This window comes from Pezoporus occidentalis, unplaced genomic scaffold (genome assembly GCF_034315485.1).
Source record: "Pezoporus occidentalis ecotype Australia unplaced genomic scaffold, CSIRO_AGI_Poc_V1 ctg223, whole genome shotgun sequence".
Classification (NCBI taxonomy): domain Eukaryota; kingdom Metazoa; phylum Chordata; class Aves; order Psittaciformes; family Psittacidae; genus Pezoporus; species Pezoporus occidentalis.
The window spans coordinates 864,179-891,163 of NW_026914106.1; the positions used below are offsets into that span (position 1 = coordinate 864,179).

Below are 26,985 nucleotides of genomic sequence, written 5' to 3' on the forward strand. Positions count from 1 at the left end.
TCATTTTCTGTTTGCTTGCTTCTTCATGCAGGTTAAACAGGAGGAGCTACAAGATCCTTTCATATTTGCTTCTGTTCGAATCCTTGGAGCCTGGATGGCAGAAGAGACATCCTCCCTCAAGCAGGAAATCTGCGAGCTCTTGCCCTTCCTTGTTCTTTATGCTAGAAGGCTTTTCAAAGAGGGCAGCTCAGCTCAGAGTCCTCCCCAGCCAGAGGTGGTCAGCACCGAGGGCTCTGGCTTACCCCAGGATGCTCTGAGGTGTGTATTTTTAGCACAGAATTGATGCATTTCAGCACAAGCCTGCTCAAATCTTCTCTTTTTCATTCTCCCTGCAGTGCCAGTTCCATGGCTCTTTTTTTACCCCCCACAGCTGGATTAAATGCAGGGCTTAGACCCATTCTACCTCGTGCTCCTAATTTCTTTCCCCTTCCAGGCTTCTGCTACCTGGTTTTTGCCATTTAACAGCAGAGGACAGGCCCCGGGACATCCTCATCTCAGAAGGGGCACCAGCACTGCTGTGTGAGTACTTCCTCCATCAGTGGGAGGTGCTGACCTCCAAGCCTGGGTCCCTGACTCCACTGACAAGCACTGAAATGAGTCTGCAGACCATGTGTGGGATCTTCCTTAACCTGGTTGTGACAGCACCAGACTTCATCAGGTAATGGAGCCACAAGAGCTTGCTCCAATTGCACCCTCTTTCTTCCCAATGACGTTGTGAAGTGAGCTTACAGGATCTGTTAAAGCTAAAAAGGGATGTCCCTTTTTCAAAAGCAGTTACATTACTTTTTTGGTGCTGCATTTAACCTTGACATTTCCAGGTGCTTCTGGCTCTGCTCAGGAAGCACAGCTCAGGTTTTGCTTTCTCTCTAGGCAAGACAAAACCTTTCGCTCCTTGATGAACACGTTGATGAAGTCTCTTCCACTTCTGCTGCCCCAGAAGGATCACCTGGCTCTAGCAGCAAACATTGCCACTCTGGGCCTGATGATGGCCAGGATCCTTGCAGATTCCACAGGTAGGAGGAGTTCCCATTGGCAAATCACTCTGGCTGATTGGGCTGGAGAAGGCAAATATGAGGGAAGCAGGTCCAGTTTGTAGTTGGAAAAGTGGCAAAACCAAAAGCCTGGTGGAGTAAGGAATAGGCAGGAAATACAGCAGGCTGATGCACTGGGATTAAGAGATTTCTCAGGCAGGAGGGGGGTATCCTGCTCTCTCCAAAAGCCCTGCTGCAGACAGAAACACTGAAGGGTGCTCTGTATCAAATAATTCCTTTTTCTTCCAGCTCTCCAGGGGACACAGCGTACCAAGGAGTTCTTTGGGGCTGCCATTTCCTTCCTATCCCAGGCCCACACTGCCCAAGCAGAGCCTGGCAGTGACAGCTTGACCTTGGCTGTTTCGCCTGCCTACACGAGTGCCTGGGCTGACATCAGTGAGCTCTGGTTCCTGGGAATGCAGGCCTTGGCCGGCTGCATCCCACTTTTCCCCTGGCTGCCACAAGGCGTGCTCCAGGCGCAGTGGCTGGAAGGGCTCTCCGAGCTCCTGACCCGTGTTGCTGCAGCCTCGGTGGACTTTGAGCTCATCGCTGCTTTCCAGGGGGTGCTGGTGGAGCTGGCCAGAGCCAGCAAGCCCTGCAGGGACGTGATCCTGTCACACCACGGCAGGGAGTGGGCCAACCTCTATGGTATGGCAGCTTTGGAACAGTGTCTGTCTGAGCAGTGAAGAGCCAGCAGCACCCTGGTGTGGGGAGCAGTCAGCACAAGATCTGGTCAACATCTGCCCCACACCCTTTGGTGCCAGATGGGGATAAAACCACATTCTACCAGACTTCCTAAACCTGGAGTGATGTGGCAGAGATGAGCTGCCCAACCTGATGCACAGAGCTCTTGCTGCCTCAGAACGTTTCAACATACCCCCACTTGACCCTCTATTTCTTTTCAAAAGCAGCCTGTATTATTAAAGACGTTTTTCTGTTGCTTTGTTTTTCATACTCCTGCAGTGTTGGGATTTATTTCTGCCCAGGGCCCTCAGAGCTTGCCTGCTTCTGCCATTAACACACTCCCAGTTTTGTCACAGCAAGGGTGTCACTTTAAGTCGGAGGCTTGCATGTGTTAACATGTAAAGCAACTTGGCACTACACACAGAAACCTGCAAAAAGCAGGAACAGGGACAGCTTTAATATTTACTGATGGCAGTGCCCTGTGACTTGGCACAGACCTGGCCCCTTCCAATGGGAAGCTGTAGAAACGTGCTTGCGCCATATGGGACAACAACTCCCTGTTCATGACTGACACCAGATCATCATCATAATTCCAAATGTATGTTTAGAAACCCTCCACAGCACACTTGAAATGGCCCGGTGTTCCCTGTTAAGCACCCACACATGGCACAGCCGCAGGGATTTGTATTTCCCCGGGCTCCCTGGCTGCAGGCTTGGGATGTAAAGGGATTTTCCCCTATTGCCAGGCTATGGCTTCAACCTGGGCTGCAGCTCTTCCACCAGGTGTCAGTCGAGGAGCAAGTTGGGAGCAGCAGCCTCGCCGGAGCTGGATCTGCTGCCAGACGCAGGCACTGATCCCGGCTGTCCCCAGAACTGCAGGGGGGCTGCGGAATCGTTTGGCACAGAGGAAATCGAGCAAAGCAGAGCTGAGCTGAGCTGCTTTGTACCAGATCCTTAGCTCTGTGAAGGCAAACACAGCTGGAGCGGAGGCAGCCGCTGCTGCTCAGGGCAGATCTTTCTGATCTTTCCAGCTGAGCTCGGAAGAGTTCCTGCAAGCTGGGACAAAGGTGGGTGCTCCCCGAAGGCAGCGATGTAAGCCAAACACACAAATGAGCCTCCTGGCCTTGGAAAAGAGCACAACTGCCTGAGTGTGGGCTGGGAGAGCATCCCTGTCCTGCCAGGAGCACCCCAGCCCTGCATCCAGGGAAACAGCAATGCATTGGAAGAGTCAGAAACATTTCAGATTGCCATAAAAACCATCCCAGCCCTCAAATGCTTTACCTTCCATTCTTCCTGGGCCCGTGTGCTCTTCTGCCTCTGGTCAAAGGGTGTGGAATTCCTGTTGAAAGACTCTCATTAGTTCTAATGAGAGGCGCCTTTATCAGCAGGAGGGTGCCCTGCTCTCCTCCCTCCCAGCACTGCACTGGGCTCACTGTGGTTCTCCGTGCTGGCTTGGCCATCCTTCATCCCCGCAGGCAATGGTAGGAGCTTCCCCAACACCTGACCAGAGATCCAGCCTGGTCCTGAGGACCCTATCCCAGACCAGAACAGCCCCCAACCCAGAGGCCTTTAGCTGCTTGTCTTCAATTCCAGGCAGGCTAACTGGGAGCAAACCAAAGCCCAGTGAAATTCTCCATTTTATCCTTCCCCACATCCTAGGGCGCTGGGGTTTGGCCCCCAGCAGGTGCCTGGGAAGCACCTGACCCTCATTCTCATGCTCCTCCAAGGAAATTGCCATCAGGTGAAAGCATCCCAGAGATGCTGTTGTGTAGATGTGGGGGCTCCTTGAACACTATCATAGAATTCCAGATTGGGTTGAAGGGACCTTAAAGCTGATCCAGCTCCAACCCCTGCCATGGGCAGGGACCCCTTCCACTGGAGCAGCTTGCTCCAAGCCCTGTGTCCAACCTGGCCTTGAGCACTGCCAGGGATGGGGCAGCCACAGCTTCTCTCTGTGCCAGTGCCTCAGCACCCTCATAGTGAAGGGTGGTGATACCCTCATATCACCACCCTCTTGTCCTGGGACACCACTTTCCAAGCACATTCTAGGACTGAGCACCCCTAAAAGGCCATTGTCCCCCCCCAAGGCCCCTGGCTCTCACAGCAGGAGCTCAGCACATCCAGGAAGGGAGAGCACAGGCCCTGGTGGAGGCCCCCTGCCATGTGGGTGCCTCCTTTGGCTCTGCTTGTGCCAGTCTGCAGGCCCTGGCGTGCCCAGCATGGCTCAGCCCTGCGCTAGGGAAACGGTGCCAAGGCTTCAAAGGCTGTGGGGTGACTCCTTGGCCACCCCAAGCTTTGTAAACCCAACTGCAAGTTCTCCCCTGGCAGCATTTACCACTGTGGCACCGATGCTCCAGTGCCAGAAAGGCACCACCTAACCTCCCTTGTCATCTGCCCCGCTTTGAGATCCCAGCACAGAGTGGAATTGCAGCCAGCAGCACCCAGAGGAAACTGTGCTTTATCTCCCAGTGCCTTTTCAACACCAGGACAAGCCCTCCAGGAACAAGGAGATCGTTCATCGTGGCTTGGATGAGGTGGATAAGCCCCCAGAGGAGCAGATGCGCATTCCATTTCACTTTGACAGCTCAAATATCCTAACACCATTGCAATCCCCACCACAGCATGCATTATCCTACACTGTTTATTCACATCACCCCAAAAGCAGTGGCAATAAAAGTATTTCATAGGGCTGTTATGTGGCTGCTAGTGCAGCCCCTTCCCACAAACCTCATGCAGTGAGATGTGTCAGGGGTAGTGAGGAGCAGCAAGGGGCTGCCCCCTTGACAGGGTCCCCATCCTTCTCCCCAAAGCCCTGCCTGGCTCTCCAGCCCCATACCAAAGACCTTCCTTCCCCACCTGGATTCCCAGGAAGGAGATGTGGGAAATGATAGGAGCAGCCCACATTTCTCCCAGGTGGTGATGGGAGCTGGGCTTCTGGAGTAAAACCAGTTCACCTTTGGCTGGGGCAGAGACCTGTGCTCACGTGCTCTTGCTTCTGTGTCCCTACTGCAGGTATTTTCAGCAGGTATTTTCACTGCTGAGCCCTGAAAGCAGAGGTTGCTGCCCCAAGGAAGAGCCAACAGAGGCACTGATCACCGGTCATTGGTCACTGATCACTGGGAAGGAGCTTTGGGAACTTTGGTACAAAACCAATTTTCCAGAGACTTCTGGCTTGGGTGCAAATGCAACAAGTGGTCCCTGGGGTGGAGACCTGGCCCAGAGTGACAAAGAGGGCTCCCCATAGCTGTGGGGCGAGGGGACAGCTCTCATGTTGAGGACCTCGACATGATCATGTCATTGTTAGCAAACACAAAGGCTTTTTGGCAGAGCAGAACACAAGCACAGCTGGTCCTTACCCTGGGAGGCTAAGAGCAGGTAGTGGGGAACTGCAACAGAGCACCCTGTGTTGTGATGACACCCAGCACTTGCCCTGGCCATGATGAGCCAGTAACAGAACCAGTGTGTGTGCAGCACCCAGTGTGACCGTCCTTGGCCCTGCCTGGAACCTTGGGACAGCAGGTTAAAGCAAGTAATTGTTCATCCTCACTGCTGTGGCTTAACGCTGCCTCCTGCCCATGGGAGACCCATAGGATTAACTTGTCCTCATCACCAAGAGGGTGAAAATACTTGAAGCTGTACAGAGTGAGCATCCTCCTGCTTGCCCCGGAATCCCACATGCGGGCTGGTGCATGGATTTTGCAGTTTCACCTCTTTCAGATAAATAAAGACCAACATTATATGGACCAGAGGAGCAGGGGACGTGAAGAATGAACTGGAAAATAACTGCAAAATACAGCATGTCAAATCCAATTTTTCCCAGCAAATGAAATGGATCTGGTTCCTACGGGCAAGGACCCCTTCCACTGGAGCAGCTTGCTCCAAGCCCCTGTGCCCAACCTGGCCTTGAACACTGCCAGGGATGGGGCAGCCACAGCTTCCTTGGGCACCCTGTGCCAGCACCTCAGCACCCACAAAGGGAAGAACTTCTGCCTAATGTCTAATCTAAATTCACCCTCTTTCAATTTAAAACTGAAGTGCCATCTTTAAAACTAAATGCTATCTTTAATAGAAATAAATTAGAATAAATGATCAGCCTTTGCCTCCTAAAGACAGGTGGCAGGGTAATATTAAAAGAAATGAATAAAAATTCATTTAATGAGCATTGTTAATTAAACCTGGAAATCAAAGAGGTCTGCGTTGTGGGAATTCAGAGGAGAAATGAAAATGAAGGGAGCTGTAGCTCGGGGCAGGAAGAGCGGAATTAAATTAAGAGCGATGTGGGATGGTGCGTGTTGGTGCCGATCTCACCCGCCGCGCGTTGCAGCGCAGTAAAGGGGTTGTTCTGTGCTCGCACACCAATTACACGCTGCCACCCATGGAAACTCCAGCAACGGGCACCCGGGTGGCGCGGTGAGACCGTGGGGCCCCGCGGGACATGACCCTGCCCGGGACCCGGCCTCGGTGCCCTGCACCGGCGTGCGGCGGGTCGGGGGTGTCAGTGGGGGTCACTCCGTGCCGCTGGCCGGCCGCTGCTCCCTCCCGAGCCCCGCCGGTGCCCGGTGCCGCGTACGGGGCCCCGGTGCTGCGGGCCCGCCTCGCCCTGCCCCGGAGGGAGGGCCTAAGCAGAGGGCGAGGGAGGGATGGAGAGGAGGAGGGAGGGAGGAAGAGGAGGAGAGAGGGATGGAGAAGAGGAGGGATGGAGGAGGGCGGGAGGCAGGCACGCTCTCCGTCGTTGCTTCCCAAATTCCTCTGGCTCTATCTCCCGGCTCCCGCCCGTCCCCTCGGGCGGGAGACCCAGACCCTTCCCTCTCTCCCCAGGTCTGGGCTGAGGGTCCCTGCTTCCCATCGTGGAGGAGCGAGAAGAACCCCGAGGGGAGCCCCTGGCTCTCCCGGCAGCAGCAGCAGCCCCAGGCCGCGCTCCGGCCGCCGTTGGCCGGAGGTTGCATCTGCCGCCGGGGCTCCCGCTGTGTTCCCTGCGGGGCTCCCGCTCCCTCCTCGGGCTAATAAAGTCAAACCATAGGGCATCGCCGGGGCCCCGCAGCCCTCCCGCGCCCCCGGCCTCAACCGGCCCTCGGGGCTCGGTCCCCGCTGCGGCCCGGGGCGCTCCCTGACGGGGCTCTCAGGCGGCGCGGCCCGGGGCGGGTGGCACCGGGGGTGGCACCAGGGGGAAGGCGGTTGTGGAGCGCGGCACCGGGGGCTTCCCCAGGGAGCGGGGAGCGGCACCGGCCGCGCTCCCGGGGCAGGCAGGTGCCCCCCGCCCCAGCCGCCTCCCGCCGCCGTCTCGCTGCCCCCGCCGTTGGGAGCCGTCGGGCCCCGCGGGAGCGGGCGGCGCGTCCCCGTCCCCGCGCTCTGACGCGCGCTCCCGGCGCGGCAGGCGCGCCCCCGCCGCTATAACTGGCGCGCATGGAGTCGGGGCCGGCGCAGAGGAGCGGGAGGGCGATGGGAGACGCCGCTCCGGCGGGATAGAGGGGCGGAGACGGGGGCACCCCCGGGGCCCGGCCCGCCCGGGGCTCGCCGCGGGCCCGCACAGATGCTGGTGCACAGCTACCCGGGCATGGTGAGTGCGGGCCGGGGAGCGGGCGGGTGGGCAGCGCCGCGCCGGGCCGGGGGTCGGGGCCGCCGGGGGTCCGCGCCCGTCTCACCGCTGCTGTCTCCGCCGCCGCAGGACCGCGCCGAGGGGCTGCCCGGGGCGCCGGCCGGGGCCCGCCTGCCGCAGCTGCCCGCGCTCAACCAAGCGCCCTACGGCTCCGCGCCGCCGCTCTGCCACACGCCCGCCGCAGACTTCCAGCCGCCCTACTTCCCCCCGCCGTACCCGCAGCCGCCGCTGCCCTACCCGCAGGGCCAGGAGCCCGGCTACCCGCACCTCGGGGACCCCTACGCGGCGCTCAGCCCGCTCCACCAGCACCAGCAGCCCGCCTGGCCCCCGCAGCGTGGCCGGCAGGACGAAGCGGGGCTGCTCTCGGGGACCCACCGCGCCCTGGGGCTCGACCCCCGCCGCGAGTACCCCGCCGTGCCCCGCCTGCTCCACGGGCTGCCCGAGGGCGGACACGGTCTCACCGACGGCCCGCTGGGCCTCCACGGCCTCGGACACCACGGCCTCGAGGACATCCAGGTACCGAGGGACAGAGGGAGGACGGGAAGGGTCCCCGGGGGAGGCGGGTGGGGACCGATCCCGCAGCCGCCTGTGCGGCCAAAGGGATGTGAGGGGACCCGACCAGGACAGGTCGGGCCCCGAGGCGTCCGTACCCCCGGGCAGGGAGAATCGATGGGCAGGGAGCCCAGTTACTGAGGCTCGTCCGTTCCCGAGCGATCCCTCCTGGCCAGGGGCAGCGGGTGGACCGGGTCCCGTCGCTCCGGCCCCACTCCCTGAGCGGCCGGTGCCCATCCTCACCGGGAGCTGCCGGCTGACGGCTCTTGCTTCGGTGCTTTCAGACCGTGGACGACGGCGGGATGAACCTGCTCGATCAGTCCGTGATCAAGAAAGGTAAGAGCGCGGCGGCACCGCGGGACGCGGCACCGGGCCGGGCTCCCCAGCGTCGGTTTTCCCCTCCATCAGCCGTCCCACCGGGCAGCTCCCCTCCCGACGGGAAGGGCTCGCTGCTCGCCCCAGCGAGACTGAAACGAAAGCGGCGGGTCCCGACGGGCCAGCGCCTCCGTCTGCCCCGGCTCGCCGGGATCCCTCGGGCGGGAGACTGAGGCCGCCGCTCCTTCCCGTTCGGCGGGACCCATATCGGGGGAAGGACGCGGTTAAGGGGGCGAGGCGGTGGCGCGGCCGTGGGGGTCGGTGCTGCCCGTTCCCTCGGCCCCGGCCTCGGAAACAACCGGGGCCTGCGGTGACTGCCCATCTGCGGCTCCAAAACGGGGTTTTCCCCCGGGGACCGGTGGGGATGCAGCCGCTCCTTGCCGGTACCGGTGCGGGACTGCGGGAAGGGGCCCCGCACGCCCCCCCGGTGCCTCCCGCTGCCTCTCCTGATTTACCACCGATTCTCCCGCACCCGCTGAACAGCCCCGCCGCTTCCCAACAAAGCCCCGGGGTTCAATCAGCTCGGCTCCGTTAAATATCCTGCTGATGAAAGCTCCGCCGCGGCGCAGCGGGGGGACACGACCGGGGCCGCGGCTGCTCGGGGCGGCAGCTCCCGCGGGGGATCCCGGCGCGGGTCCCGCTTCTCTTTGCGGGTTTCTACCAGAACACGTAGATGGGAAGGATGCTGCTAACGGGCGCTCCGTGGTTCGGGCTCCAGCACAGGCGGGGAAACGAACCCGCCGCAGCCCGGGTGGGCTCGGTGCAGGGTTAACGGGGACGGGCCCGGTGCCCGCAGCCCAGCCCGGTGAGAGGTTGCGGGGTGAAACTCCGAGCGCCGCGGGGACGGGGGAGGGTTGGATCCGGCCGGGCCGGCCCCGGGCAAAATGCAGTTGAAACCGGGAGCTTTTAGGTCGCTGCTGTGCCTGAGGCTGCAGCGAGCCCCCGTTCCAGGCCCGCCCCGAGCGTCCCCATGGCCCTGCCGAAGCCCCGGTAAGTGCCCAGTCCCGGTACCCCGGGAAAAATACCCCTCCGGTGCGGCTCTTCCCCTCCGGTTCACGAGGGAACAGCGTTCCCGGTGCGTGACAGCCCCTTTCCACGCAAATCGTTATTGTACGAACGCAGCTTCTTTCCACGCAACATTTCAGTGGGGCATTAACGACCGTCGTTATTTGAGCTTGAATTAGAACACACGAGCGGCGTTCCATTAACGAGCCGTGCCTGAGAAAGGCTGCGGCAGGCTGGGGGTGCGCTGCCCCCTCCTTGAGCCGGAGCAGTGCCCGGCTCTTTATCAAACCCCGGGCTCGGCGGGGTGTACGGGGAAGTGCGGCCGAAGTTACGGTGTTGGGGTGTTTTTTCTCCCCTCCTTACTGCGCTGTTTTATTCGGTTTCTTTTCCCTTCCTTTTTCCAAAACGCGCCATTCCTTAGAAATTCTCATCTCCCGTGGGGAGGATTTGTTGTTGTTCGGTGCCAGATTTGTGCCTGGGGATCCTCTAGTTTCAGTTTCGAAGAACTAATAAACGAGCCCTGAGTGGCAAGCGGGGGGTGCAGAGCCTGTGTGCTCCTCCCGCTCCGGTTCTCTAGGGTTCGCCTAAAAGGATCCCGAAGGGTTCTTGTAACGGCGGCAGAACAGGGGGCCGCCCGGGGCAGATGGGGCCGAATCCCACAGCGCTGCCCGGGGCTCGGGCTAAGCTCCGGCCGCCTCCGGTCTCCGTTGGCTCCGTATTTCGGTGGCTTCCCGCCTGAGCGATGCCCCGAAATGGGCGAGTTCGGCTCAAAGAAAAGATGAGGAATTCGGGAAGCTGCAGCCGGATCCCTCCGCAGACCCGGCGGGCGGTGACAGCGGGATTGGAACCGCCGTTCGTGTCCCGCGGAACCGGGGGCAGCCAGTTCCCCTGTCCCGGAGCTGCCGGGGGTAGCGGCAAACGCCGCCGCCCCCTCTCGAACCGGGAAAATGAATTACTCTGCTTTATTATTAATAATTTACAGTACAGGGTCGTCCTTCACCGTATCTGCTTGCTCCGAGCTGACTCCTGGAGCCACAGCGGGAGCGAGAGCTGAGCCCGGGGTGAATTGCACCCCAGGGAAAAAAAAATCGGGAATATCACAGACAAATCCCGAGCGGTTTCCAGGCAGGAGGGGAGGCGAGGGCAGGCGGCCGGGGGAAGGGGGTTCTCGTTGCGCTTCTTTCCGTGGGGAGCGATGGTAAACGGTAAAAAGAGCAGTTTTGTCATAAATCGCGCCGAGATCTCAAAATCCCTCACAGGAGATGATTAATCCTCGAATTCCTGCCGGGATGGCCCTTGGACAGAAACCTGATAGAAATCTGTGCATGTGAAAACAGATAAATCTCTCAATTAGTTGCCGAGATACTGTTGTGCCGGTTCAACCGAATATTAATCGCCTGCCCCGAACCCCGAAGCCACCTTTTAGCTGCCCGCCTCGGAGGCGCTTTTCTTTCTTTTATTTCAATACCAAGCGCAGGCCCCCCCGGGCCGAAAAGCGCCCGACGGGAGGGATGCGCCTGCACCGAGCCCGCAGCCGGGTTTCCATCCGGGGGGGGGTGTCTCTCACTGGTGTATCCCCCCTCAAAACGGGCCCCAGCAGCGGGCGCTGGGGCTTAGGGAGGGCGCGGAGCCCCGGAGCGCGATGCTCGAGCAGCCCTGGTTTTCTTTCTGGTGTTTGCTTCTCTCTTTTCCTTCTTAACCAACCTCCTCCGGGTTTAGCAGTCAGTGTCATCACAGGGGGGTTGCTGGGGAGCGGGGGGGTGCAGCGCCCTGGCGCACCCCGCGGTGTCCGCCCGAGCCCGCAGCGCTCCGGTCCCTTTTGCTGCCGGTAAGACTCGAATTTAGCGAGGGAGAAGAGGAGGCATCGCCCCACCGAGGGCTTGGGGGGAGCCGGTCCCGGATAGAGCAGGGCTGAACCCGGCCGTTCAGAGCGCGATTTCCGTCGGTGCTCCCGGCACCGGCTCCGGTTCGTTATTCCCGTGGAGAGCCCCGGGGCTGGAGGCGCTGGCGGGGCCCAGTGCTGCGGGTGGCCGGGTAGAGTCAGGGTTCCCCTTCAGAGAGCTCGGAAGCGCGCTGGGAAAGGGAGGATGAGCTTCCCTCGCGCTGCGGCACAGAGAGGGAATGGGTTTCGTTTGGGAATTAAATGGATAAAACCTTGGATAGGGCAGCAGAGCTCTCAGGAATTTTCTAACACATTTGTTCATTCTCCCTCCGTTCCCAAAATATTTCAGAACGATTTTTATGTTTTTAATTTGTTCGGGATTTTTCTCAAGCATTTCTATTAGGAAGACGTTTGACTTGAAAGCAGTAAAATGAACACTCCAAAAGTTCAGTCTAGCTCTGGCTGCTTTCGGCTACCGCACCTATGGGCATTTTCCACTCTGCTCACCTGCTGCCCTGGTGTTAACGCTTATCCAGACATGAAACCCCCGAACGGCTGGAGCCCCAGCGAGTCCTGAGCAGCCGCTGCTCCTCGTGTGGGTCCTTCCCTCAGCTGGGTGAGGAGAGGGCGAGTTTCTGTTTCTGAAATCAAGCATTAAACCCGCACACTCAGTAGCAAAAAATCCTGCGGCTCGGTCGTAAAATAAGGAGGGGTTTTATTGCTTTGCCAATCCTTTTTTGCCATCCTTTCGGGATCAGCGGAAGGCTCCTGATAGAGGCTTTTTACGACAGAGGAAAATATGAATTGCTTTCCCTGGCACCTCGGGGCACGCTGGGTGCAGGAGCAGCCCTGGGTGCTGCCAGCGACGGGTCAGGGCCCTGTGAGCAGCGGGGAGAGCCGCAGGGGCCTGCGCGCCCTGCTTGCGGGCAAGGGTTTTGGCTGGAGCATTTTACAACCTGGAGTACAGCTGGAGTAGGGTGTAACCAGCGTGGGCTCACGCTTGGCACCCAGGCACGCACAGCCCATGGGCGCTGCGTAGCTGGTGGGGACTGAACTCTCTCGGCTTGGCGCTGAGGCAGCAGGATTTGGCCGCTGCTCTCTCCCTCGTGTTTGTGACTTGCTTTGAGTTTCCATCCGAGGCTCCAGGGTGGCAGCGCTAGCGTTTCTGCTCAGGAATGTGGACCTGTTTGGCTGGATGCTGGACAGACAGATGGAAAGCTGTGCCTCAGAGTGCTCCGAGCCCACATTTAGAAATATTGCAAGGAGGAGCTGTCACTACTAAAGAATGCAGCAGAGGAAGCAGATTAAGACCAAGATCCTCAGATCCATTCGCCACCGCACGCGAGCTCCAGGTTTCGAAGCAAAACCTCCCCATGGGCTCTGGGTACAGGGCTGCTGGTGGGGCCAGGGCGCTGGCCTGGTGGCGGCAGTGCCATTCCTCCTTTGTTTTGGTGCAGGGAGGAAGGGAGCTGTAACAAACACTGCATGAAGCCACATGTGGCAGAAAAAAAGCCCTGAAAGAGTGGTAGATTAGATAAACATCATTTCCTGTGATGAGCAAGGTAATAAATGAAGTCATCCTGTAAAGCACCTGGGGCTGCGAAGACACGTCTTTTATAAGACTGGCCACGGATGTGGGTGGAGGTGCTTGGACTCCAGTCAGATGCTGGGTGCTGAGCCCAGCTGGCAGAGCCCTCCTGGCTTCCTGCAGCTTCATCCGCTGCCATAGTTTGCCTGAGTAGGAAAAGGGGCTCACCTGGAACAAGCTGGGTCTTGACTGGAGGCTTTGCTGCCTTAGCACTGCTCACAAAGGCTTTAAAGTCGAGACAAGCCCTTGCACACACCACGAGATAGAGCGTTCATCAACCCGCAGTCACACCTCCCGATCCAGGCACACATGCGTGCGCGGCAGGAACACCTACAATCAAACAGCCACACTTAAAAGAAAGTTTTTACTCTGAACTGCATCCAGATCACCATTCCTCCATTAAAATTACACTTTTAATGTCCTCTAATTGCACCAGGATAAACCCAGGTGTGTGTTCATGTGAGATAACACACGCGGGTACCGGTGAAGGCGCTGGGCTTTGTCTCAACCTCGCCGGTGCCTCCCGGGCATGTGTTATCTCCAAGTTTCATGTACGTTGTCATGACTTACTGTTTAATTAGATGGTTTTAAATGAGTATTTTTTCTCTTTGTTAGAAATAAAGAGCAGGTCTTAAAGGGTAGGTTTAGGTTGCTGTCTGGCATGTGGCTCGAGAGCCAAAGCAACAGGGCTCCTCTGGAGGTGGACTCTAGGCTAGGCTTCTCCATGGGCAGCACTGAGTGGGGCACCACAGACATGCTGGGCTGCCTCTGGAGCTCTGAAACTTCCCTTCCTGCACTTCAGGGGCTGTGGATATTTCGGCATTTGTCCCCGTATCGGCTCTTTATGCACTGGAGCTGCTCTAAGGTCTCCCCTTAAGGAGCCTTCTCTTCTCCAGGCTGAGCCAGCCCAGCTCTCTCAGCCTGGCTCCATAGAAGAGATTCCTCCCTGGTTAGTAATACTCCAAGATACATGATCTCAGGAAAAAAGAGTTTGCAATCTGTCTTAATTATTTGAAGAACCTAAACAAGGTTCTCTGAAGTCCTAGACTAGCACCCTAACCACTAAGGCATCCCACCCTTTCCTGTGTGATCCTAGGGAATTACTCATTCTTGCTGTCCTTCCATTTGTTTATTTGAATTCTTAATGCAGGAGCTAATTTGCAAACGTGGATCCAATGCTTGGAGATGCTGCATGCTCAGGTCTCATCTCCATGCTCCATCCCATACCCAGCTCTTGCTACCGCTGGGTATCACCTTTGGTTTGGGGAGAGTTTAAGTGCTGTGATGTGGTGGAAAAGAGCAGAGAAGCACAAGGAAGTGGGAAGGAATTGCTAGGAATAAGCCTGATCTACCCATGCAATTACACAGCCTGGAATCGAGCGTACCTGCATCCCGGGAGCAGGATAAGGGCAGCTGTGAGCAGGTTCAACTCCACTGCCTAGGAAGCCATGGCAGCATCTGCGGTGCGTGCTTGGCATTCCAGCCCGACTGAGCCTCCCCACCCTCTATCTCAGGCATTTATCTGGCATCAGTCACCCGAGTGCCGAGGCGCCAGGGAGTGAGGGATCGGGTCAGGCCCTGCTCCCTCTGGACTGGTCAGACAGGTCCCAGGGAGCAAGCGGTGTCCCCAGTGAGGTGGCTCAGTGGGGATGGTGTCCCCCCAGGGCTCCCTGGCAGCCCCATGGGCTGGTGCGGTGTGAGCAGAGGGTCTGAGTGTGGGTATTCAGGGTGGCTTCAGGCACAAGAGCCAAGTTGGCAAGAGATGGGGGCAGGCACCGGGGAAACACCATCAGGTTTGTAGATGCTGCAGGAGCTGCACCACAGTTACCTGTGTGCAGATGTGCCCCATCCTGCACAGCTGGCTGGTCTCAGTTGGTTTCCCCATAGGAAAATGCAACGTTGCTCCTTCCCTGTGGCTCCTTCCTGGCAGCACGATGGGTCCCATGTCATGCATCCTGGGGCTGCCAGCACATCTGCTCTGTTGGACAACCCGGCAATACACAGGCATTAGAAACCCAGAGCCCCTCCTGAGCAAGGAAAAGGAAAAGCATTTTCTCTGTGGCAGTGGGCAAGCGGTGCCTCTCCTCAGAGCCATCCCCAGGCAGGCTGGTGACTCCAGCACAGATTTACATTGCTGCGGCCTGAGACTCGGATCGAAACCCTCCCGCATGCTCTGCGGGTTGGCAGCAAGTTCCATCTGAAGAGAAGTGTTTTCCTATTATTACTCTCATCTAATCTTTGCTGAAGGGTCTTTTGCCTTTCGATAACCTAAACACATTTCAGCAAATTGATTGCAGCATCACCGTGGCTTACATGGGTTCCGCTGCCGCTTGCAGAAGGCGCTGCCTCTTTCTTCTCCCTTTTTAGATTATGTGGATGCAAGCCACACAAATTCAGGTGTTCCTATGGGGAATACAGGGGAAACCTCTCAAGCACGTTACTGTAAAACGGATTATGCTGTTTAAACACAAAGATCCCGCAGACCCCTTGCCAAAACGTAATGGGAGTTAGTGCTGCTAAACGAATAAACCTGTGATGGTAAAGGCTGCAGGGCAGAGCAGGGCAGTGCGCGGCGGGGAGCGCTGGCTGCCGGGTGGCACGGCTCAACCAGGCTGCGGTGGCATGGGATGAGCTTTCCTTGGTGTCAGCGCAGAGCATTGCGGTCTCCAGTTGCCCTGGCTTAAATCCCTGGGCTCGCCAGCCTCCTGGTTCAGTTGCTTGCCTCCCCACACCTGTAATGTGCTGGGAAACCCCTGAAATCAACAGGAGCAGAGGCAGAGCCTCTCAAGTCCATCCAAAGCAGTTGGCAATAGAACTGAATTTTGAATGGGTATTTTTGTAATGGAGCTATGAAGGTTCAGGAAAGGGAGAGCATTTTGAGTCTGGGGACTCTGTAATCACCAATACTCGCTGGGTTTCAGGGGAGCATTTCCGAGTTTACCGCTGTCAGGGATGACAGCACAGCCCAGCCCATGAACTGGAACACAGCAGGGAAATGGGTGGGAGCTCACAACAAAGTGTCTGGGAGCAGTTTCCAAAAATCCACAAACTGTCCTGACCAAGCAGCGCGTTTGGGGCTGAGCCGTTCCTCAATGGTAAAGCAGGGAAACGCATTAGCTGCAAGTCTTAATTAGAGACCACTCACTAATCCCCTTGCCAGTCCTGGAGGAGCACAGGGTGCTTTCACAGAGGTCTGAGTAAATTTGCTCACTGTATTGATTGGCCATTCCTATCAAGACACAAGGTACTAAGCAGGTACCCCACTGAACCAAGACACCACATCCTCTGGTCTCCAGGGGGCTGAACCTTCCTGCTCCATCAATCCAACCCAGAGCTCCCCAGGAGACACCTGCAGTGACACAAGGCAGGTACTTTGCTGGGTAAAACAGAGGCACAGAAAGAAAAATGCAATTAATATCACATGGCACTCTAATGTATTGATTTGCATGGGAAAGAGAATGTTAAGTACAGAGCTTTGCATAGGCATGGGACCTCCTCTGATTAGCTTTCTCATGGGAATAGTTTGAGTTATATCCCTGCTCCATCTCTGAGGGTCCGAGATCCATTTCCCTATCAGGACTCAGCAATCTGGAAAGCCCAGAGATAAAACAAGATTCTTTCCATCCTTCCATTTGAAAAGGCCTTCGAGCCAATTACGGCGTTTCCTAGAGATGCTCTTTGACATGGGGACCTGGTTCAGGCTGTGCATTCAAGATAAAGAAAATACCTGTATAATCCCCTCGGGGAAGGAAGGATAATTACAGACCACAGGTTTGAAATACAGCTGATGGCACTGACCTCCTTCCCTGGACCATCAATAAATACCTCTCTGCTGAAACACCAGGAAATTGGAGCAGCTGAACTCCGCAGCACCTCCTCCGTGAAAAAGGGCTTTGAAAGGGGTGGTAGGAGCGGTTGCCTCTGGCTCACACCCACATGCAGATACTCCTTTATATATGTATCTCCATCTTATAATTTACATCAGAGACATTCAAACGAAGGGTAGATTAGCTCACTGACAGCTCTTCCTCAAAGACAGCAGCAACCCCTCGCCTTTTGGAGCGCCTCCCATCAAACATCCATTGGACTGAGCTTTCCATTGCTGCCTGCCTGGAGCCGAGCTGCAGAACAGGACCCAGGGGGCTCAGGGCTGTCACCACTGCACCTCCAATACTCAGCAGCTGCATAAATAGGTTTGCACCATTGCGGGTTTGCACCTTGAGGCTCCCACAGCCGTGTTTTGGGATGCCCTGAACCCACAGCGATGCCCAACACAGCTGAGCCGACCAGGGCATGGCCCCAGAGAGGGACCAGGGGTCGAGATGCTTTTAGGGTGGCTGGAGACAGCGCTGTGCCTGGAGATGGGACACTGCTTTGTCCCAGGTAGTCTCCTAAAACGATTGGGCGATACCTCTTTGAAACACAATCTGAACTGCGGCACGCTCCCACCTGAAAGGTGTTGCAACAAAAGCCCCGATACCCAGGGATTCCACGTTGCAAAAGAGGAGGATTTACCTGCAATGTATCTAAGGAGAGAAGAAAACAGACTTGTAAGGCAGGCAGCGATTTGCGTGTTCCCTCTGGACTTGATTTTCCCCCTCACAGCACCCTGAGCTCCAGCTGGAAATGGAACTGGTAACACCACGCCGAGCAGTCGGCTTCCAGGGACCACAAATCTTCCTGCTTACAAATTGTCTTGCAAGCAGGCAGCGCGTTTCTCGCATGGAAACGCGGCAGTGCTACTTCTGTGTACTTTGACAGGCAAAGCTCAGGTTTTCCCTTAAAGCCCAAAGCTGATGGTGTGCAGCCACCCCCCGAGCACGGGCGCTGGCAGCACCCACATGCAGAGCCTGAGCCCGGACTGCAGGTGCCCCTTTTGCACTGGTTATTTGCACATCAAAGTGGCTGTTTCAGGAAGCATAGTGGTGATTTCAGGCACAAAGACTTGTGCACGCAGAGGAGGAGGAAGGAGTACAGAAGCTCAGGCATGGAGCATTGTCACCCTGGACAATGCGGATCAATTTGTGCTGAAACTCATCAGGGCAAAGCAGGAAATTCTCCAAGGCTTTCTAGTTCCCTGGGTAAAGGCCTTTGAAGAATGGGTTCTTTTTGCTCCTCCTTCTTTGCCCATGGAACTTAAAAGCTGAGAGACCCATTTCTGTGAACCAGAACAAGAGTGTCAGAAACTTTATGCTTCATCCTGAAGGCACAAGTCTCCTTGCTCCATCCACCAGGCTCACAATGGTGACTGTCTAGTGGTTTCTTCTCTTTCCCCCTGCTCTTTGGTATCTCCTCCTCACAGAGACAAGGCAGTGGCATCCTATCCCACCTGCAGCATCACTGGAGGCGTCAGGACCTCATGCTCATGAGTGTTGCCTTCCTACGCCTACCTGCCTCTCCAATGAGCATCATTGCGTCCCGCACTTCAGCCCTGGACCAACTCCTTCTGGCTACGTTTATCATCCAGGGACTTCTCACCTGGAGAAATCTCTCATCAGGGATCACTTGGCAAGTTTCAATTAGGTATCACAGCATCTCTCCCACACAGATGTTACTATCTCAAGCCCACATAGGTGAGGTGACCTGCCCAGAGCCATAAAGCAGGCTCCTGGCTATGCAGGGATGCAGCCAAGGAAGTCAAGGGATGAAGCCTTCGGACCTGTTTTGAAATCACTCTCTCTGAATCAGGGTTTTTCAGGCCACAGCAAATGGAGCTGGGCGAGTTTCATCATCTGACAGTTACACCCAAGGGGTGGTTGAAAGAGCCTAGGTCTGACTCAGCACAAAAAAGCATCTCTGGGAGGAGATCACAAGCTTTGGGGGTCCAAAGGGAAGATGAGGCTGTGTGTCCCTGCTGATAGCACCAGGACAGGCGACTGGTGTGGGACTCTGTGTCTGCACTGCTGCTCAATGCACACGTGAAAGGTGTAAAGCATTGCCAGTGGTACCTGCCATGCAGCAGCGAGAGGCTGAGCCTCGTGGAAATGCTTCCTGTGATGTTACAAGGAAGAAATGAGCATCATTTCCCTTCCTGCATCCAGCAAGACGTCACATGCTTATTATTGACATGCTGCCATTCTCAGTGGTTCACTTCAAAATACAGGAGCACCATGAGAGAAGATGATGCACTGACAAACACCTCTATTGCACAGCATTAAAAGAAGTCTGGAGTTATGAAAACAGAGGCCATACACCATCAGTTTTCTATATAGCAATTCCCAACTCTTGGGCAATAGCTGAAGCCTGGATTGCTTAGAAAAGCCTTCCCACAGACCATGGCTGCATGCATTCAGAGCATGGCCATTTACCTGAGCTTTGGTAAATCATTTAACTTGTTCTGTGCCTCAGTTCTCCCCAGCTGCAATAATGAACCAGTTCGCACAGGCACTGGGAGCCAGTTAATGACTGAAGTGGCTGGTCCTGTACCAGCCCTGGGCAGGGATCAGCAGCGTGTGAAGCTCTTTGAGGTCTGTCAGTGCAATCTCATTCCAAAATCAGTTTTCCCTTTCAAATCAGCCCCTTGTGACCCGTGCAGCCCCACAGTGCTTACCTCCATCCAGCTCCACCGCAGCATCCCCAGGACCAAAGGTTCACCAGGGCAGAACACTTCGCTGGGGCTTCAGCTTGTGAAGCCTGGTGCCTCTTCCTTACCCTTTCTTCAGCTGAATCAACCCAAACCAAGCATTGCAGAGGGAAACAGACCCTCTGTCCTGCCCTTTATACCTTCCTGGGGTGGGCTGACCCACCTGAGCCCTGTTCTGCTCATCAGGCCGAGGTCAAGCACTTGGGCACTGGGTGGTTTGGGCACCAGCATCTCTCCCTTTCCTTGTCAGCCTGTGCAATGCGTTGGTGCATCACTGAACGAGCATCTCTGTGGCGTGTTTCTGCTCATGGTCCTGAGCGGGAGCTGAGCCTGCCCAACCCCTGCCATGGGGATGAGCAGGGGCTCATTGATGGAAAGGCAATGTCCTGCCCCCATGCCAGGACAGGTATTGCCCATGGCCGACCCTACAAACCTCAGGAGGGGCGAGCGGTGCGGTGACACTGATGTGACGTTTCTATTGCCAGCTGCAAAGGGGGTCGGCACCGGGGCTCTGGGCTGTCGGCTGCGTGCGGTGCCGACCCGCAACCGCTCTCATGCTTCCTTCTTGTCTGCAGGCTGGCTCAGGTGCTCCGATCACCTGCTGCTTGCGGGAACAGGAAAGCAGCAACTGAAGATCGAGGGGGACTTTTGGTTTACTCAGATGACAAGAGACAATTTTGGTTCCCCCAAAGCCAAGGAAACAAAGCTGTCAGGCTTTAATGGTAGCTTGTCTCCCTCCTGCAGCATGTTTATGGGCAAACAAGCTGCAGATCAGACCAGGCAAGCAGCAGCAGGTGAGGCCAAATAACAATAATTCCTAATTAATGGCGAATGTGGCTGTGTTTGTTCTTGTTGTATTGGGGCAACGCTGTCTAATGGATGAAGCTGTTACAGGACTCAAGAGCCCGGCTCGGTTTCCAGCGCTGCATGATGCCGGGCCAGCCCCCCGCTCTGTTTCTGCCTTCTCACTCGGTGTGCCCGCTGCTGAGGGTGCCAGCTCTCCGTGACACGGGGGGTCCCCTCCCATCCCTCCATGTGCCAAATCCAGTGGGGCTCTGGCCTCGAGGCAGAAGAACGATGCCAAAATCCATGTTCTGTTACGGGTGCCCGGTGCCTCACGGTTTGCTTGTGGCACGGAGCGGGGCTGACCTGGCTGCTCAGGGCTGACCTGGCTGCTCCGGGTTACAGCTTTCAAGGGGGGTTGTTTCCGACAGCAGCACCATTCCTCAAATTGCCAGCTTGTGTCTCAGAAGCGTTGCGGTGTCTCCATGCATCAGCATCCATCTGTGCCTTCCCACCGGCCTGCCCCGCACGCTGCCGGTGTCACACCGGAGCTCCATCGGACCCATCTCCAGCCCAGTTTTCCATAGGCTCCAGCTGCGTTTGCCTCTTCCCCAGTGCCATGTTTCATGGGCATGTGTGCTGAGCCACGGTTCCCCTCCCTCCTGCACGTCTGCCCATCCCTTGTGTGTCCGTGGTCCCCAGCACGCATGCGGCTTGCATGCGCGCCACTGCATGACTTCAGGCATGCACAAATGTGCCGTTGTGTGAACAGACAACGTATGTGATACTACAAGCAACATCTGCTCTCCGGGGGTGCCTGGTTTGGGGTGGCTCTTGCTGCAGCAGAACCCGCATCCGCTGGGTACCTGCACCTGAAGCAGCACACTCATTGGCAGCACTGCATGGATGCTTGTGAAATGCACTCTGACTCTTTATTTCAAGGGTGTCCTCTAGAGACAAACATAACCTGTTCTGGGACTGTGGAAGAAAGCTTTGAAGTTGCTGCTTCCTGGAAATCCAGCTCAGGTTTCCTGCGTCTCCTGGTGATGTTGCTGTGTTTGCTCTTCCCTGAACATCTCTCAACCAGCTCCAGTCATGGCAAACGCCAGCATCTCGTCCTTCAGCCCCCTGACTTTGTGCAAGTCCCACTCTGAAAGGAAACCCAATGCACCCTAATGCTCCTTCCCATTCATCTTTCACTCTTCAAACGTGACCCATTTTTATGTAACATGTGCTGCCTTTTTATTGCCACGCTAACAAGTTCTCGAGCTGTGTTTTACAATATGCCGATTGTAAGCACCCCTTAATAGGGCCAGTTCACGTCAGGGTTTTCTGTTTCATTTTGGGCACGTGGATTTCCCTTCTAAACCCTGCATCTCGCCCTCGTGTGCATTGCTGCAAACCCTCTGAATGTGCACTGTGGAGCAGTCATTACCGAGGAGCCACAAGGAACGCCAGGGCTGAAATGCTCTCTGGATTCTTTCAGAACCTGCTTTCCTTTCCAGCATTAACTGAGTTATTAATTTCAGAACATAAAGGCCAAGGAGATTTGGCACAAGTTTCACCCATAAACCTTTATTGTGTCTAAGAATGTTTCGTACTGGAATGACGTAGGGGAAAACTGCCCAGTGCGCTGCTGCAGCCCCCCTTGCCTGCGCAACCCCTTGCGTTAACTGACTTCTGCCCATTAAGTATAAGGAAGTCTGTGCTGGGTTAATTTGGTTTGATCTTCCCAAGCTTCCTTGAAGCCAGGTGCCATGAAAGTTTAGGGCCGTGGCTTGCGGGGCTGATCCCAAAGCTGAAGCCAAAGAAACGCTTTCCCTTGGCTCCTGTGCGTGCGCAGTGACAGGCACAGCCCTCAGCCACCCCAGCACCTCCTGGCTTTGCTGCAGGGTGTGAAGGTGGTGGCTCAACCCCATCCAGTGGGACACAGCCTGGGCTGTAGCTGTGACCCCATCCCAAAGCCAGGACAGCAGCAGCACCCAGCGCTTCCCCATCCCATCCCATGTGCACGGAGCACCCCGAGGAGGCAGGGAGGGGAAGCTGGTGACAGGTCCAGCAGCGATGCTGCGGACAATCCTTAGCGTTCCAGGAGAGCAGCCCAAAGCCTTGGCTTTAAGTGCAGTGGGAAAGCGGGGTCCAGGCTGCTTCCATTATTCCTGTTTTCCTTATTTCATTTAGCCTCATCATCCCACCTCTCTTCTTTCGCTGAGGAAAGCAAGGAACTAAGGGGGCTATCCCAGCCAGCCACGCTGGTGTCTGCGGATGGTGCTGGGGACCGGAAAGCTGCCGGCAGAGTCACCGAGCAGCTTCCCTGGCTCTGGAATCTCTCAGCCACGGTCTCTTCTCTCTCCCTTCCTTTTCCCCCAGTGCCCATCCCCTCGAAGGCCAACGGCACCACCATTTCCACCCTGTCAATGAACAAGGACGGCCTGATCGGAGGGGTCACCAATCCCAACGAGGTTTTCTGCTCCGTGCCCGGCCGCCTCTCCCTCCTCAGCTCCACCTCCAAGTACAAGGTGACGGTCGGGGAGGTGCAGAGGAGGCTCTCGCCCCCCGAGTGTCTCAACGCCTCTCTCCTCGGTGGAGTCCTCCGCAGGTAAGCTCCGACGGGCAGCCCAAGCACGCGCTGTGCTCAGCACCAGCCCTCACCTCTCAGATTGATGGAGGTTCCGGTGTGTGGTGTGCTGGGGAGGAGCGGCTTTGGTGCTTTTCCTCTTTCCTTTCAAACCTAAACCCTTATGTTAATATTAATATTAATTAATATTAGTATTAATTAGATTCTAATTCCCCCCCCCCCCCCGTTCTCTCTTTTCAGAGCAAAGTCAAAAAACGGGGGTCGGTGTTTAAGGGAAAGGTTAGAGAAAATCGGACTGAATCTGCCTGCAGGAAGGCGCAAGGCTGCCAACGTCACCCTGCTGACATCCCTCGTGGAAGGTAAGCGTCGCCATCCCCTCCCCTGGAGCCTGGCACTGCCGAGCCCTCCCTACCCTTCGCTTGCGGCCTGCCAAAACCGAGACCACTGAAATGATGCAGCGGGCAGCAGGGACCGAGCCTGGAAACAGCCCCGGGTGAGCCCCGTGCTGAGCTGAGCCGAGCCGAGCCGGGCTGGCTCCCGAAACTCAGACTCTTCTGTCGGAGCATCGGAGCACTCAGCTCCAGTGACGCTTCCTCAGGCTCACAGAAACCAAATAGAGCCAGGCTGAGAGAGCGGGACTGGGGCAGCCTGGACAAGAGAAGGCTCCTGAAGGGGAGACCTGAGAGCAGCTCCAGTGCCTGAAGGGGCTGCAGGAAACCTGGAGAGGGGCTTGGGACAAGGGCCTGTAGGGACAGGCCAAGGGGAATGGCTTTAACCTGCCCGAGGGGAGACTGAGATGAGCTCTTAGGCAGAAGCTCTTCCCTGTGAGGGTGCTGAGGCGCTGGCACAGGGTGCCCAGAGAAGCTGTGGCTGCCCCATCCCTGGCAGTGCTCAGGGGCAGGTTGGACACAGGGGCTCGGTGCAGCCAGTGCTGGGTGACAGCAACCTGCTCTGCCGAGGCTCCATCCCTGCTCCACGCGGTGTGAGGTGCCTCTGCTTAAAGCCACTTGTTCATTTGCTCCCCTCCTACTTTCCGCACGATGGAGATGATGATGTTGCCTCCGCATCTTGGGAGCAAAGCACACGGGATGCAGACAAATGCAGTGACAGCTCTGACTCCCTTCGAGCTTTGGAATCCATTGTGTTTGTGCCCAGCGTGTTGGAGGCAGCTGCCTGCAGTTTCTGAATAGAAAATCATCCCCATTGTTGCCAGCAAATTAAATGACCCGCTTCATTAGGCGGGGGCTGTTACTGAGGGCAGTTGGTTCGTGCTGAATGAAAGGCTGATTTCCATCAAAAGAAAGGAAGGAGAGAAAGAAAGGAAGGAAGAAACGTACATTTGGATTTCAGGTGGCTGCTGATGGTTTGGTTCCTGCTTCCCAGCTCATGGTAACTCAAAGAGTAGTGCCATGTGTGCCTGATGGATAGGATCTCCTCCTGCACAGAAGTGTAGTGGTACGGGGAGATGGTGCTATTGCACTGCCATTGCTCAGCACGCAGAAACTGGCTTGTGCCCCTGTGCCCCAGGCACCCTCTTGCTTGGACACTGCCTGGGTTGGTTTGATTCGTTTTCTCCCCTCTGTTTTCCCACTGCTCATTCAAACAATTCACTGTGGGGGGTTTCGAGTGCTAACAATACACTGACCCCCAGCCATTCACATGGGGAAGAGGATGGGTACCAGGGGAGCACGGTGAGGGCTGCAGGTAGAACCACAGCTTCCTTTGGGAGCCCTTGTCCTCTCTTGGGCACCTGCTCCATGAGAGGAGCTGCAGCACACACGGGGCAGCGTCAGGGCTGTATTTCAGCCTCACAAACACCCTTCAGCTCTCAGGCAGAGCTGAGCACTGGGGCTGGCTCCTGCAGCCCCTCTGCTTGCTGCAGCCTCCTGCCCCACGAGCCTCCCCTCCTGGCCTCTGGCTTGGTTTGTCTTTAACCACCCCCTTGTGCCCTCCGCAGCGCCACTGCACCAGCATCCCAACGGCCTTTAACAGTTCTGCTGTGCAGCCACTCACATGCACCAGGGAGGAAACAAACCTGGCTCCATGCTCCGTGAGGCCACGCAGCCCTTTTTTACAGTCACAATAACTGCTGTTTTCAGCAGCTATTACTTTCTGGTTGTTTTTCAACATCCAAACAACTGCAGCTCTGATTCTCTGTAGCTTTTCCTTATTTGCCCCTTCTTTGGAGGAGGGGACAAAGTGGGAAGTGTTATCACGATATGGGAAGCACAGACACTTTCCCCATAACAGGGAGCCCAAGCTGAGCTCTGGAAGCTGGGGGGAATGTGATGGGATCTAGGTTAATGCTATTAGGATGGATGGTCTAATACATATGAGCAGCAGGAGGGCAAGTCAAATTAGCTCTGCCTGCCCGACCGGGATTTCGGGTGTTGGGCATGATCAATTGCCATCAGCTCTGATTATTTCCACGGGGATGCCTGGAGATGGATCAATTCCATCAATGGGTGGGCATTTCCATGGGGTGATGGATACGCTGCCTGCACGTCCAGCCCGAGGGCTCCTGCTTACTGCAGGAGGATGTAAACCCCTTCCTTCTGCCCCTTTCTCACATCCCTGTGTTGTCTGGCAGCCATGGGGCTAAAGTCCAGCCCCTGTTTAAACCTCTGCTCAATTAGAGAGGCCAAGCAGGGAATTTTGGGAGACGCAGGGAGAGGGAGATGCCGCAGGGGAAGTGAGAAGCACCTCTGCTGTTCTTCCTTTGGGAGCAGTAGCCCAGCATCGCACCTCATCCTGCTCTACCTCCAGCACCACCCTTCATAAAAGTTAGCAGAGGAAGGTACCAGTTTCTGCTTGGCACGGGTCCACCTGGACCGGGCAGACTGGCTTACAGGGGGGTATAAGAACCTCTAGAGGTGTCTGCACCATGAGCCAAAGGCGCGGAAAGCTCTTGGGTGGCAGCAGAAGAAACAAGCCCCACCAGTGGCACGGCCGAAGCTGCTGCACAAAGCGCTCCCCTTGCACACAGGCACTGACGCAGCTTTGACTTGTCCTGCTCGTAGGCGAAGCCGTTCACCTGGCTCGGGATTTCGGGTACGTGTGCGAAACCGAGTTCCCAGCCAAGGCAGCGGCAGAGTACCTGTGCCGCCAGCACTCCGACCCCACGGAGCTCCACACCAGGAAGAACATGCTGCTGGCCACCAAGTGAGTACCGATGGCAACGAGCCGCCGGCGTGCTGGGTATCGGCAGCGCGGGTGGGCAGCGTCAGCCCTGAGAGCTTCCTCTTCCACAAGGAAGAGACGGTCCCGCTGCACACGGACATGAAGGATGTGCAGGAAGCTGAACCATTTGCTCGCTCCTCCTGGGAGAGGTTAACCTAACCCCAGGGAGCACCCCAGCACCGCCACACGCACCAGCTCCAACTCTGCACCCAGGGGCTCTCCCCAGGCTGGAGCTGGAAACTCCCAAGGGGGAAGCAGACACTTGAGCCAGGAGCAGGAAAAGAAGCCCCAGACACAACCGTGCCCCTGCAGCACTCGCAGTAACCACAAACCTTTCTCTTCCAGGCAAATCTGTAAGGAGTTTGCAGACTTGATAGCCCAGGACCGCTCGCCGCTGGGGAACAGCCGCCCCTCGCTCATCCTCGAGCCCGGTGTCCAGAGCTGTTTGACTCATTTCAGCTTGATAACCCACGGCTTCGGGGGCCCTGCCATCTGCGCAGCGCTCACGGCCTTCCAGAACTACCTGGTGGAGTCCCTCAAGGGGCTGGATAAGATATTCATGAACAGCACAGGGAACGGGCACACGGCCGGAGACTCCAAAGCGTCAGAGAAGGAGGTGAAGCATCGGAAATAACGCGTTGTCTCCATCCCTCTTCCCGGCGAGATGATGCAGTGCACTGTGTGCTGAACTGTGTGAACTGAACACGGGAAGAAACTCACACAGAAAAGACAAGAAACAAGATGATTTAAAGAACTGAAGGTGGTAACAGCTCCCCTGGGCGCGGTGAGGTTGAGAAGATCAGCCAGGTCGATGGCTTCTTGCCTGTTGGTTTCAACTCGTGGATGCAGGAAGCCAACTCACGTGCAATTCTGGTTTATTGAAAAGCCCCCAGTGAAATCCTCCAGGAATTTCTTCCAACTGAAAACCTACACAAGAGGGAAAAGCCTCCTCAGTGCGAGCAGGAGCCGCAGAGCGCAGGATCCCTGCTGTACCTGGATTTATCGGCTGCCTTTGACAGGCAAACACACAGGAAACCTTCTCGCTTTCCCCACCTAAAGCCACCAGCGCGGCTGCTTTGGATCTGAAGCAGCTTCAGACTTCGTTTACGGTTTGCAGACTGAGACCCGAGCTGGATCTCCCCCCGGGC

At 56.6% G+C, this 26,985-nt stretch overlaps 2 protein-coding genes and 1 long non-coding RNA gene across 5 annotated transcripts in view; 2 read left to right on the forward strand and 1 right to left on the reverse strand.

Moving 5' to 3' along the window:
* NCDN (neurochondrin) overlaps window positions 1-1,983 on the forward strand; it is a 4,297-nt gene extending 2,314 nt beyond the window's left edge. For both annotated transcript variants that reach the window (XM_062620724.1, XM_062620725.1), the window contains exons 3-6: window positions 32-258; window positions 434-658; window positions 871-1,013; window positions 1,281-1,983. In XM_062620724.1, the coding sequence (XP_062476708.1) occupies window positions 32-258; window positions 434-658; window positions 871-1,013; window positions 1,281-1,717 (1,032 nt within the window). In that variant the 3' untranslated portion in view covers window positions 1,718-1,983. The remainder of the gene's footprint in view (window positions 1-31; window positions 259-433; window positions 659-870; window positions 1,014-1,280) is intronic.
* A 668-nt stretch (window positions 1,984-2,651) lies between these two features.
* Window positions 2,652-3,313, reverse strand: LOC134164671 (uncharacterized). Its single transcript, XR_009965211.1, has 2 exons — window positions 2,997-3,313; window positions 2,652-2,909 (listed from the first exon to the last, which is right to left on the reverse strand). It is a non-coding gene; the product is annotated as an uncharacterized LOC134164671 (long non-coding RNA).
* Window positions 3,314-7,115: 3,802 nt separating this feature from the next.
* On the forward strand, window positions 7,116-26,711 carry TFAP2E (transcription factor AP-2 epsilon). 2 transcript variants are annotated; one of them, XM_062620726.1, is made up of 8 exons: window positions 7,116-7,272; window positions 7,381-7,827; window positions 8,148-8,199; window positions 19,872-20,090; window positions 22,450-22,678; window positions 22,898-23,016; window positions 25,678-25,819; window positions 26,183-26,711. In XM_062620726.1, exons 1-8 carry the CDS (start codon window positions 7,246-7,248, stop codon window positions 26,469-26,471), a joined length of 1,524 nt encoding a protein of 507 aa, XP_062476710.1. In that variant the 5' UTR covers window positions 7,116-7,245; the 3' UTR covers window positions 26,472-26,711. The 2 variants fall into 2 exon arrangements, with proteins under 2 accessions (XP_062476710.1, XP_062476712.1); XM_062620728.1 differs by lacking the exon at window positions 19,872-20,090.
* The last annotated feature ends 274 nt before the right edge of the window (window positions 26,712-26,985 follow it).

Bases quoted from the DNA above. Each gene is read 5' to 3' on its own strand.
- TFAP2E (XM_062620726.1), top strand. From the start codon at position 7,246: ATGCTGGTGCACAGCTACCCGGGCATG. The intron at 7,828-8,147 runs GTACCGAGGGAC...CGGTGCTTTCAG, and splicing joins ACGGCCTCGAGGACATCCAG to ACCGTGGACGACGGCGGGAT. The intron at 25,820-26,182 runs GTGAGTACCGAT...TTTCTCTTCCAG, and splicing joins AACATGCTGCTGGCCACCAA to GCAAATCTGTAAGGAGTTTG.